This window comes from Ursus arctos, unplaced genomic scaffold, assembly GCF_023065955.2.
Source record: "Ursus arctos isolate Adak ecotype North America unplaced genomic scaffold, UrsArc2.0 scaffold_1, whole genome shotgun sequence".
NCBI classification, from domain to species: Eukaryota; Metazoa; Chordata; class Mammalia; order Carnivora; family Ursidae; genus Ursus; species Ursus arctos.
This window is the reverse complement of record NW_026622763.1, coordinates 80583849-80597251: the sequence shown is the minus strand read 5'-3', so window position 1 is coordinate 80597251 and position 13403 is coordinate 80583849. Positions and strand designations below refer to the sequence as shown.

At 38.6% G+C, this 13403-nt stretch overlaps 1 protein-coding gene across 6 annotated transcripts in view; it reads left to right on the top strand.

The window, feature by feature from the left end:
- The window catches only part of INO80D (INO80 complex subunit D), a 66463-nt gene that overhangs the window by 17762 nt on the left and 35298 nt on the right, over window positions 1-13403 (top strand). For 5 of the 6 annotated variants that reach the window (XM_026492119.4, XM_044381227.3, XM_026492120.4 and 2 more), the window contains 3 exons: window positions 106-352; window positions 5063-5817; window positions 12281-12389. In XM_026492119.4, coding sequence (XP_026347904.2) covers window positions 135-352; window positions 5063-5817; window positions 12281-12389 — 1082 coding nt within the window. In that variant the 5' untranslated portion in view covers window positions 106-134. Of the gene's footprint in view, window positions 1-105; window positions 353-1981; window positions 2091-5062; window positions 5818-12280; window positions 12390-13403 lie in introns of those variants that run through there. The other variant, XM_044381228.3, reaches the window with a different exon arrangement.

The window sequence follows — 13403 nt, the reverse complement described above, 5'->3', positions numbered from 1 at the left end:
GTATGGCTGTGGGGCCAGAAGTCCCTCAGTGAAATTCTCAACTTAAATCTGCCTTATACTCTCTGATTTATCATTTGGGTTTCTTTTTTTGTGGTGGTCTTTTAGCTGATGTTCACAAGGAATAGAGTCACGTGATGTATGAAGGGAAACATATACACTTCTCTGAGGTTGACAATAAGCCCTTGTGCTCATATAGCCCCAAACTGTGCAAGCAGCGGCGACTCAACGGGTACGCTTTCTGTATCAGACACGTTCTGGAGGACAAGACTGCCCCCTTCAAGCAATGTGAATATGTGGCCAAGTATAACAGCCAACGCTGCACCAACCCCATCCCCAAATCAGAGGATCGTAGGTAAGAGCTGATCATGGGAATCCATCTTTGATATCATTTGTACGCTTGGAATTTTCCTTTTTTTTGTTTTCTTTTTTTAAATGTGGTGAATTTAAACATTGAGTTCTGGGATAATCTAAGTAAACCTTGGAATGTTTCTAAAGACGGAGATGGCAGTTTTTAGAAAATGGAGTAGTAAACCTGGGGAATTATTTGAAAAGTATGTTCGAGTGTGTTTTGTTTTTTATTTAATAGACTTTAAAATAATATTTTCCTCAGAATCATTGCTTGTGTTTGATTGGCATGCAGTCTTACACAGTAGTTCCTGATTGTGATAGAGATGTGCTTAAACAACAAATTATAGGAACTACTCAGGTATTGTAATTAATGGTGATGATTTTGGAATTTTTTAATCTGCTTGAAAGGTAGCAAAGGATATGTACTTACTGAAAAAGAATTACTCAAAAGAATGATTACTTGAATTGAGAAGATTTACTTTCCATCAGACTTCTGAGCAGTGTTTGGCATTGTTCTGTAATCTTGCCTCTTTTGGTTAAAAGAGTTCCATATAAAGTATGTTTAACATAATTGAGAAACGATATGTTCATAGTAAGAGGCTTTATCACTAGGATTATGAATTTTTACTTAGCTGAATTAAAAAACACGGAGGTGTTTTTAGAGAGTCTTAGGATGGTTATTCATCTTTCATATTCTCAGGAAAATTCAGACTATTTCATATATAATTTCTTTTTCTTCAGTTCTCCAGAAACCATGTGAGTCATTGTAGGATATTACAGAGAGATGCATAATTACTTTCCCAAAAGTTTCAAATATTGTTACTTTAGGTAGAAAATGTGAACATTTTACTTTTAACTTTAAATTATGTATATACAGCCTTCATTCTTATTCCTCTATGTAAGCAGATGTCACCTGCATAAATTGGTTGAAAAGAGGTCATGTTTTGTATGTGTCATAGTGAGCAATTTTTACACTATTACAGTGAAATAAATAATTTGTGTTAATAGAGCTCCCACCAAAATGAGTATAGCATCATGTGGTGATTTGGGAATACTCCCTTGGAATTTCTAATGAGCACTTAAAGCCTCACATTACAATACCTGAAAGTTAGAAGCAGCTGTTCAGTGAGGCAAGGAATAAAATTTTAATCTCAGTTGAGAAAGGGACCACTGTACCTGGCTAAACATATCTGTCCAGCTGCTTCTAGCTGATTTAACATGCCCATTTCTTACCCCTGGCCTTTTTTAACTTGAAGAATTAATGAACTTGGATTCATTTTTTTTCTCCAAGCTCCACTATAAACACATGTATAATTTTGTCCTTTTTTTTTAAGTTTATTTATTTATTTAAGTAATCTCTGTACCCAACATGGGGCTCACACTTATGACCCTGAGATCAGTCACAGGCTCCTCTGGCTGAGCCAGCCAGGCACTCCTATAATTTTGTCTTAAATTCCGTTTACCACATTTGCAGTTGTCCCTTGGATTTTTTTTTTTTTAATTTCAGCAGAAGCAAACACTATCTTAATAGCAGTGAGAAGTAAAACAAGAGTTGCTCTGAATTTCTCCAGAATATTAATTCTCTGAATCATAGGTCTTCACCTTGATATTCTAAGTAATTTCCTCTTTTTAGAACAAGAAAAGAAGGGGAAGAACTTTTGTGAGGCTATGTCAAGAGAAACTACACTTAAGTACTAAGTTACATAAATTTTTTTCGGAATTGGTTCAAACCAATGCAAATGGTATGAATATTTTTATTATTTGTAGGGTTGTTTGCAGATAGATTAAAGTGGACATCAGTAAGAGGTAATACTCTTACGTTGCCTCAAGAAGTCCAGGTTGAAATGATATAAGGCCTAATGTGTATATAAATATTGATAGTTAATAACTACAGTATATGATATAATGTAGAAAAGATTGATAATCTTTTGAAAATAAGCATTCATTATTGTTAATGCAGTTATTCTTTGGACACTTAGGAATTTGAGATGGTTTTATGTATTATTTTAGAAAACAAATTCCCAAAGGCTTTTACTTGATAAAATTATCTGATTGGTGGTCAGCTAAAGGAAGCTTCTTAGCATATGGTGTCTGTCTTCTGGTATGTATTAAAAATGCTAACTTATGGATTCTACCTCTTTGAAATAGAATGGTGTTATCTTCAGTAGGAGTACTGGTATAATTAAAAAGTAAAGTTCATTTTCTAATGTACAGTGGGAGGCTAAGGCTTACTTCTGTTGCCTTTGTTTCTCAGAGATAAGTGGTTATATTGGTTATTTTACATAATACTTTAAATTTGCTAGAATTTTATATATTTTTAGTAGTGTATATTTGTCAAGAAGTTTTTTTGTTTCCTATATGTTTACCGTTTTCCTAAACAACTTACTTAAGGTATAATTCCCATCTGATACAATTCACTCATTTGAAGCATACAATTCAGTATTTTTTAGTATATTCACAGGATTGTACAACTATCATCAGAGTCTAATTTACAACATTTTTGTCCCTTCAGAAGAACCCATTAGAAGTCACTCCCCTGTATAGTTAATTCAGTTCATATTTGCATACTTCTTTTAAACGCTGATCATAGCTAAATAAGCTGTTGTAATTCTAGCTATGAAAATTTTTCCCTTCTAGAAGAGGAAGTGTCTTACAGGCTCTGTGCTGTGCTAGTGCCGACAGTAGCTGGAGCAGGAGTCGAGGCTGAGGTTGAAGGAGGGCTGTACCTGCAGATGGGCCTCTGCCCTGTTACGGGGGGGTGCCGCGGAGCAGCCTCAGTTACCCGTTCGGGCTGCCCATGTGTAACCTGCAGAAAAATGTCATTTCCAGGGGCGCCTGGGTGGCACAGCGGTTAAGCGTCTGCCTTCGGCTCTGGGCGTGATCCCGGCGTTACTGGATCGAGCCCCACATCAGGCTCCTCCGCTATGAGCCTGCTTCTTCCTCTCCCACTCCCCCTGCTTGTGTTCCCTCTCTCGCTGACTGTCTCTATCTCTGTCGAATAAATAAATAAAAAAAAATCTTTAAAAAAAAAAAAAAGAAAAATGTCATTTCCAAATTGAAAAAAAAACCCACCTCATTCTCCCCTACTAACCCTTTTGTTAATTTAAAAATGGCTTGAAAACGATGACAAAAATCATGTTGTTATCCCTGCAACTTTTTTCCTTGCTGGCCATAGCTTTAGAAATCTGTTCTGTGTAAGGTATGTGTAAGACCTAGCCCAAACCTGTTAGGTGTGTATGTGCAAGCATGTGCACACACACACGGTGCAGACTCTCTTAATTGTCCAGGAAGATTTTTCTTAAATAGTCCTATTAAAATTGAGGTGTGTCTCTGAGAGATTTATTTCCAAGACAAACTAACAAAACCATGTCTCTTGATTATTTGGTGAATCTGTATTTTTAACAGTTATTTAAAAATGTGTCCGCTACAGCCCAATGAGTTTTGAGGATTGACATTAATTACGTTATTGCCATTTTCCCACAAACTGTGGTCTGTGGCGATATCACAGGTGCACTACAATAAAAATGGATGCCATTTTCAAGTAAGTTTGGGAAACACTGCCAGACGGGTACCTTGCCACCTGCAGCCTAATGCACGGTATCACACAAAGTGCTTTGAGAAGTTGTTCAGCACAAACAACAATCATTGTCGAATTCTGTTGAAGCCAGCGTTTTCCAAATTTATTTAAGCATGGAATACTCTCTTTATGGCATACCTGTTAACCTTCTCAGCTGCAGGAGGAATACCAGTCTGGGAAACACTGCTTTTCTACCGGTTCAGAGCCTCCATAGGTGTTCAGTGTGGTTTAGGGGAACAGCATGCATTCTACTTACTTACTAGGTGGAAGGTTTCTGAGCTTTTTAAAGTATTTTTAAAATACCATTTATGTTACAGAAGTAACCTCATTGCTGAAGACTGTTGAGTGTCTTCCTGAGCTTTGAGTCTTCATTTGAGGCTCAGCTCTGTCAGTTTCCAGATGGGGGGTTTGGGGCAAGTTACTTCATTTTTATCAAGTTTAGCTTCCTCATCTGTATAAAGGGCATTATCTTAGTACCTCCTGCAGGTGGAAACATGTCCTTCTCTGGCTGTTGAGGAATCATCTATAATCCCTTTAACTAGTTTTATTATTTTACTTTCTCCTTCCCTTCTGTATTCTCGGTTTCTCTCTCTCTCTCTCTCTCTGTGTGTGTGTGTGTGTGTGTGTGTGTGTGTGTAGAACACTGTAGGCACTTGATGTTTTTAGGGGTTATGTCATAAGATCTTCGTGAATCTACAAATACTTGAATGACATTGGAATGTATATATTTGTATCTGTCTATATCTATATCTATTAATTCCCCCCTCTCCATAGCAGAGTTTTACGAGACCCTTTAGACTTGATGAGTTATTTTGTGTGCTGTGAATACAAAATAACAAAGCAGAGTGAGAAGCCATAGCTGGATGGTTATCCAGGGCCACTCAGTGTTTGAATGACTCGCCTCTGTCTGGCAGCTGCTGCGTACACACAACTCACCTGTTTGCTTTGGAAAATTGCAGACTTTGAGGATTGCTTGAGAGTAGTGAAGTTGTTTATATTAAATTCATGAATGCCGAGAGTTCCTATAGTCATGCATTTTTAATATATTACGTAGGATTCACATTTTATACTGTGTAGTTTTATATTCTGCTTTTCTTAGTGTGTGTCATAAACATTTCCCTGTGTGTGTTTTTAAAGGTACTGCAACAGCCACTTGCAGGTACTTGGCTTTATCCCGAAAAAAGAGAGGAAGAAAAAGAATGATCCTATAGATGAGGTAAAGGTCAGGCACCAGATGGATACCATGGCGTTTAGCCTGACGGTGCCCCCGTTGGCCTTGAAGATGCCCAATGGACTGGATGGAATGTCCCTCTCTCCACCCGGGGCTAGGGTCCCTCTCCACTACCTGGAAACCGAGTTGGAAGACCCATTCGCTTTCAACGAGGAAGATGACGACCTAAAGAAAGGGGCAACTGTGAGAAAGAAGTTGCAGAGCAAGTTGGCCCAGAATCGGCAGCGCCAGAGAGAGACCGAGATTTTAAAAGTTCGGCAAGAGCACTTTAGCCCCCCTCCTGCGCCTTCTCAGCAGCAGCCCCCGCAGCAGCACTCCCACCTGTCACCTCTGTCCACTCTGAAACCTCCGGCGCCACCGCCACCGCCACCGCAGGGTTTAGTCTGCAAGTCACCTCCACCTCCGAACACCAGCCTACCAGTGCAGGGAGTGGCCCCCACCACGCACACGATAGCACAAACAAGGCAGTTGTCCCACAAGAGGCCGCTGCCCCTCCTGCCATCCAGTAGGGCTCCCGCTGCGGACCCGCCCCGGACTGACCGGGTCCTCATGAAAGCCACAGCCTTCTCTCCACACTTGTCCTGTATAAGTCGCCTGCAGAGACTGGTGAAACTGTGCACCCAGAAGCATCAGTTGGACACTGATCTGTTTCCCCATTTAGGTGAGTTCTCCCGTTGCGCAGATGTCACACCCGTCAGGTAACTCCGCGTGCCCTTTCACAGGAGGCTCTGTGTTCGGAACTCCAGCCTGTGTGATGGGGGTGGAGGGGCCCTGGGACGCAGGGGTCCAGTGAGAGACTGTTTAGGGAGGCCATCGTAAAGGAAGTAGGCTAGTGGAGGGGATAATCCTTGGTGGATGGGATACGGAAGTAGGAGTTGGGAAATTTAGAATCAAAGTCACAGTTTCTAGTTAGTGGCTGCGGCAACAGTATTAAAAGGCAGTTGTGTTGGGTCCTCTTCCCCCGTGAGCTCAGCACCTGTGTCTGATGAAGTTTTCGACATGTCTTATCATAGGACTTTGGAATAATGATAGCATTGTTAATATCTGCTGACAGTTGAAAAAAACAAACAAACAAAACCTTGTAAAAAAATTCTCAAAGCAATACCTGTTCATGATTTTAAAGTGAAAAAATACAGGTAAAACTTGAATGTAGTGAAATGTCTTTCCTTTATTGCTTCTGAATTTTCTTGCTCAAGAAAATCTCTGATCCCAAGTTTGTACAGGTATTTTATATTTTCTTACTGATAGTTTGATCTGTGTTTGATTATTTAAACCTTTAATTCATTTGGAATATATTCTTAAATATGGCGTGAGCAGTGATTCTAACTTTAGGAAAAACCGCTTGCATGACATGATAGTAACAGAAAAATAGGAAAAGGATGGGAATAGAGGAAGAAGAAATGTAGATGGTCAGTAAACCAGTGAAAACCTCAATCCCCATAGCAGGTGTGGAAATGCAAATTAAAATAATAATTACTATCAGATGGGCAAAAATTATATCCAGTGTTGATGAGGCTTCTATATTGCTGGTGAATAATGTGACAATATTTACTAATTAAGAGTGTGTTTGGAGCCAGCAAACTCAAACTTTTGGGACTCTGTTCCTATGGGTGAAAGAAATACCAGAATGTAAGGATATGTATGTGTTCAAGGATGTTTATTGCAGCATTGCTTGCAGTATTAAAAATCCTCGAACAATCTTTATAACTGGATGTGCCAATGTTATATTAGCAAGTAGAAAAAATCCAGAGGTATTGCATTACCCCATTTTTGTAAAAATAAATAAACAAGGGATATCAGTATATCTATTGATCAAGCATCTGGACAGATAGATGTTTGCCTGTTGGGTGTGAGCATAGGTAAAGTGTGAATGGTTATACACTAGGAGGCTGTTCACACTGACTATTAAGGGGAGGACAGAATTGGACAGGATGTGTTTTTATAGAGATGGGAATGGCACCTCTTCTTACAGTAGAGTTTTCTATTGTTTCACCTGTTATTAAATCATGTATGACTTTTGGTAATTAAAACAACTAATGAAACTTAAAGAAAGGGAATAGGAAAAAAAAATAAAACACCCAACCTTATTAATACCCATTTGTTAATGCCTTGGTATATTTCAGATCTATAAAATTGGGTTCCTGCTATACATAGAGTTTTATAACCTGTTTTCAAATTTTTCATAATGTACTATGAAGGTAGTAATTTTTCATACACAGTGTGATTTGTCACAGCTGAATTCTTTCTCTAATTTAGGTTGTTTCCAGTTTATATTATTAAAAAGTGTTGTAGCTGTACAGACTCATAGTAAAATAATTACTGTCACAGCTTTAATATTTCCTTCAAATAGATTCCTAGAAGCAGAATTGCTGATTCCAAGCTTTTACATTTTTTTTAAAAGCATTTTGATACATGTTGTCAAATTGTCCTTCAGAACTATTTTGTCGCATTACCCTTCTTTCAGCAGGGTATGAGAATGACAGTTTCTCTACGTCTTTGCAGTACTGGATAGTGGTTATTATTGTGCCTCTGCAAATTTAATAGAAAATTTGCTTTAATTGCATGCCTTAGATCCGTGTTTCTCAAATTTTTTGGCCTTAGAATCCCTTTACACCTCAGAATGATTGAGGACACCATAGATAGAGCCTTTGTGTATGTGAGTTACATTTGATATTTACTGAATTAGAAGTTAAAACTGAGAAATTTTAAAAATGTTAATAAAATGCATTTTTAAAGATAACACCACATGTTAACATGTTCTTTTTATGAAATAGCTATGTTTTTGCAAAAGAAAAGAAATATAATGAGAAAAGCATCATTATTTTACCTTGTTTTTTAATCTTAATGTGTGGTTTGCTGGAAGACAGCTAGATTCTTTCTGCTTTTGCATTCAATTTGTCATGATATGTGATTTTGATTAATATGTGAAAACACGGCTTACATGTTTGTAGTTGGAAAAGGAAAGAATATTTTACTAGCTTTTTAAAAATAATTGTGGATATTCTTATTTGATTCTACACCCAAATTTGATGAATGGTAGTTTCTTAAAGATCAGTTTCAATGTGAAACCTGAAACCATAACAAGGAATTCTGCAAACGATTACATTAAAAATCCGTTGATCTACTTTGCACTTTGAATGGGTCTTTTTACCCATGTGTGATTTTGTAACATCATATATGGGTCGCTTGGAAAGTTTTGGTTTACCTAGTTAAACATACGTTCCAAATGTGGACATATTTCATTATACAAAATTTAAAGATCACATTTGTGGGACACCTGAGTGGCTCAGTTAGCCATCCGACTCTTGATTTCATCTGAGGTCTTGATCTCAGGGTCGTGAGTTCAAGCCTTGCATTGGGCTCCAGGGTAGGTGTGCAGCCTGCTTAAAAACAAAACAAAATTCCATTCGTTAATATTACCACCAATCTCATCAGAAAAGTCTGTTAGAAAGTTGTCACAGACTTAGTGATGACTTCAGGTTTAAAAAAAAAAATCGAGCTTTCAGGTGGAAATCTGAATTTCATTGTTGGCAACAAGTACTGTCCGTTGTTTGCCTTGAAGTGACAGTTTCCCTGTGTTCATTTTAGAAAAAGTGACTGTCAGATACCCAAGTCTTAATAAGCATAGTTTGTCAGTCACTCTTTCGAATAAAAATGGTGTTGAATGGGGGAGAGAAGCAGCTAGTTCAGGTCACAGTTAGACCAGTGCTGCAAGTGCTTTTCCTCAAGACAACCATCGCACGTCTTGCGTGTGCAGCGCAGGGGCTTTCTGACTTCACGTGGAGGCACAAAGACTGGCGTACAGACGTGTAGTCAAGGGCTAAGATTTAATAAACAGTCTTTAATAGACTGAGCTTTGTCACGGATATTCTTTTTTTTTTTTTTAAGATTTTATTTATTTATTTGTCGGAGGAAGACAGAGTGCGTGCACGAGCAGGGGGAGCGGCAGGCAGAGGGAGGAGTAGGTTCCCCACCGAAGCGGGGGTCTCGATCCTAGGACCCTGGGATCATGACCCGAGCCCAAGACAGATGCCCAGGTGCCTGGGGATATTCTTAACTGTTATTATTTTATTTTATTTATTTTATTTTAATTTATTTTTCATTTAACTGCACGTCATGGTGTGAAACATAGAATGACTGTTAATTTGGTGCCCCTGCCCTGATTCATGCCGAGGTGCCAGCACGTTTACCCGCCGTGGCTTTTTATTATTTTTTTAATTTTTTAAATTTTTTACCATCAGTGCAAATGCCAACACAGTGAAAAAAGCAAATAATGTCTTCTTATTTTGAAGATAGTGTTGACCTAAGGAACTCCCTAAGAGGGTTTCAGGGACCCCTGGGAATCTGTGGACTGTTCTTCAAGTGAGAACTGCTGTTTTGAATTAGTAATGTAGCTCTGAATGTTTGTTCATATGCTTCTTGGACATTTGTAGCTCTTATTTTATGTTTTGAGTTTTTTCACTCACTTCTATTGAAGGGCTTTTTTTTTTTAATTGATTTGGTAAGATATTTTTATACATATTTCATGTTTGTTGCAAAGCCTCTCCTCCCTCTCATTTGTTATTTGCTTTTAAATATGTATGATAATTATTTTGGAATTTAGGAGTTAAAATCGTGTGTTCTGTTTTTTTTTAGAATTTTTTCCTTTTGAATCAGACTTTTTGTTTTGTTTTGCTTTATTTTGTTTCTTACTTCTTTGGGGTCCAAGAGTATATAATATATTCACCATATTTTCTTTTAGTCCTTTTATTGTTTGATTATTTACATTGTAGTCCTTTATTTGGAATTCATAGGTATTAGTTTTGAGGCAAAATCTAACTGTATTTTTTCCCAAATGTTTGCCTCTTATTCCACAATGTACCCGTGTCATCTACTAAATATTTATGCTTTTGTGTATTTGTGAATGCTGGTAATTTTTTAGCTTTTCAAACAAACCGTATGTTGTGTTGGGGGCTGTTTTTTGTCATTTCGAACAGAACGAAAACTTACAGAAAAAGTATTATCTTTTTTTTTTAAGATTTTTAAATTTACCTATTTGAAAGAGAGCGAGAGCACGAGCAGGGGGGAATGTCAGAGGGAGAGGGAGAAGCAGGCTCCTTGCTGAGCAGGGTGCCCCACGCAGGGCTCGATCCCAGGACCCCGGGATCATGACCTGAGTCAAAGGCAGACGCTTAACCAACTGAGCCACCCACACGCCCCCCCTTCTATTTTTATTTTTTTAAAATTTTTAGATTTTTTTAAAATTCAAGCATGTTAGGGTCCTAGGTCTTCAAAACGAAGGTTACTTTGGAGAAGCCAGAAACTGTAGTGCACTGTTAAGACCAAGTACAGTCTGCATTCATGTCAGCAAAGAATACTTGAAGAAAAATGCCGTCTTGTAATCAGCTTTTACAGTCTTGTCTGGGCTGGTTATCTCAGTTAGTTATATTAAAACCAGTGATAACGAAGCCAAGACCAAAGGTTTGCTTTATTGGACAGTTAATTTCACAAGAGAAACACTTCCATCTTAGTTTTTACAACTTAGATCTTGACTTTTTCAGAGAAAATACGGGTGACTTAGTAGAAATTATTATTAATTATACAAAAATAATAAAAGATATTTCCTATCCTAATTTTAAAGGTTACCTTAAGTGTCACTTTGTGACCTTGCCTTTCAGGGGTGCCTGGGTGGCTCAGTCGTTAGCGTCTGCCTTCGGCTCAGGGCGTGATCCCAGTGTTCTGCGATCGAGCCCCACATCAGGCTCCTCCGCTAGGAGCCTGCTTCTTCCTCTCCCACTCCCCCTGCTTGTGTTCCCTCTCTAGCTGGCTGTCTCTATCTCTGTCAAATAAATAAATAAAATCTTTAAATAAAAAAAAAAAAGACCTTGCCTTTCAGTATCGGATCCTGAAGCTAATGTTATTGTGATTACTTGTTTTTTACTTTTTTTAATCACTAATTATTTTGGTTAAGGGAAAATAACTTTTTTTTTTTTTTTAAGTAACTTACTTTTTAAGGTGACCTAACATTTGGATAGTCATCTTGGAACTAGATTTGAGGTTTCTTTATGACAGTGGCAATGTGTTACTTAATTTTAAACATTACAATTTGCATTTCGATTAACCTTTTCTTGATTTCCCTATTTGGCACATGTAAACTCGTTTAAATTGTAGAAGCAACTAGTGAGGTCCTTTCTAACATAACTGTCTAATGAAGATGGTCTTTTGATGTTTGAGGGTCTCAAGAAGGAAGACCAAATACTTGTTATCAAGGTATCTCATTCAAATCTCATAGCAGAATGAGTATAGTAAAGTTATACATGTTAGACTGTGCAACATCAGTATTTATTGAGAACCTTTCAAGATACAAAACTTCTAAAAAGGTAAAACCTTTATGTTGGAGCTAATAATTATCCAATCATTAAAATTAGTAACATTTAACAAGTAAGCATTGTTCATCCTGTATTTCTCTCTTTTCCTCTCTAAACTTGTTTTGCAAAATGCCGCCAAATGTGGCAGTTCTTGTTTAAAAGAGTGAACAGAAAGCCCGAGCCACATTGGGAATAGAATATTGCTCTTTTACCCTTCCCTCTTCCTGCAGAGGGCAGGAGCCCAGGCATGGCCCTGCGTGGTGGATGGAGTCCTTTTCCTCCGGAGGTGTTGGGCAAGGGGATGAAGTGTTTGCCTTTGACAATTTATCCTGCGGCCCTTCCTTGGGGAAGTACAGAGTGAATCCACCAGTACATTTTGATTTCTTTCTTACCTGAAATCTTTAGCCTTGTTTTATGTTTTCCTGACATTATGTATGATGTTTAGTGTATGATGTTTTGCTACTTCAGAAATTCTACCTTTTTGGTGGGGGGAAGGACTTGAATTCTCTGCTTATGCTTCTGCTCTGTTTGTGAAGTGTCTGACAAGTTTCTCCTTGGAATATAGCTTTTTTGGGTTACAGTGTCATTATTTTAAACCTGAGTATATACCATATGTTCATTATTAATACTTTCATCAGAACAGGGAGGCATTTATCCACACTGTGATAGTATGTGCTACAGGTTTTGGGTTATGCATTTCGGGTAGCTTTTCTTCTTCTAAATTAAAAAAAAAATACGTTTTTTCCTAACTTAACACTATCCTGTCGTGTGTGCCAGGGTTGGACTGGTCGGAGGAGAGCGGGGAGGAACTGGAGGACGCAGAGCAGGCCTCGCCCTACCAGGTGGCCTGGTCCATCCGAGAAACCCTCAGATACGAAAGACACGCGTAAGTCTTCCTTTTTGTGTTTATTCCTCAATTACCCCTTCAGTGGCCTGATGTTTTGCTCTATATGCTAATGTTCTTTTATCTCATTGTATCTAGTTTTATTGTAACAGGTAAAATAGATTCCACTCGGGAAGAAATGTACTCTATTTGAGGCAAGCTGCTTTTCGGTTTTCTTGGGAAATTTGTTTCTGTACCTTTCCCATGTGTCACTGAAGGAACCAATTGGAATAGAACTTGGAATGAAAAGGGACCTTCGAGATTACCTAGTTGCATGCTCTCATTTTACAGAAGAGGAGACCAAGGCCCGGGCAGGCTCAGGAATCGGCCTGTAGTCCCAGGGCTGCTTGGAGTCCCGCTACCACTTCTCTGGATCTTCTCTGGCCTGATGCCTACGGTAGTTGGGAACGGTGTACTTCAGCTCTGTCTTCTGCAGGATTGATCCATTCTTTCGTCTTTCTTAAGTGCTGAGTATTTCTAATGTGCTAAAATGGTTTTCAGGATAATCTCATTAAGGGTTCCTGGTATCTGCCTTATCAGAAAGCTGTAGACTGATGAATGCACAGCCTTTTCTGTGACAGTGAGAAGGCGCTCTCTGTTTTGGGACTGCCTCAGGGATTCAGGTAGTCCAGTGGGGCCATTCTGAGATAGAGCCCTGTCTGTGGAGCCAAGAGATGGCTCTCAGACTCAGCTAATTTATTTATTTATTTTTAAGTATTGTGGTTTGAATGGGTGTTTGGCCAGATAGAGGGGAGACCAGCTCTCTGCCCCAGGCCAACTCCTAAATTCTCATAGTATCGTTGTATGGACATGTATTCTCTAGAGCCTGGTTTTTTGGTTTATAGGCTTAAAATAGGATTTGTTAGTCCACCCAGAGGTGATGAGACTCAGGGAACTGATTCTCTAGAGACCAATGTATAAACCAGAAGGCCAGTTTAAAGTGAGAAATAATCATTAAGTAGTACAAATGTCCACTGAGTAAAACTTCCTGGGGAGCTTATTTGGGCCTGGAAGGAT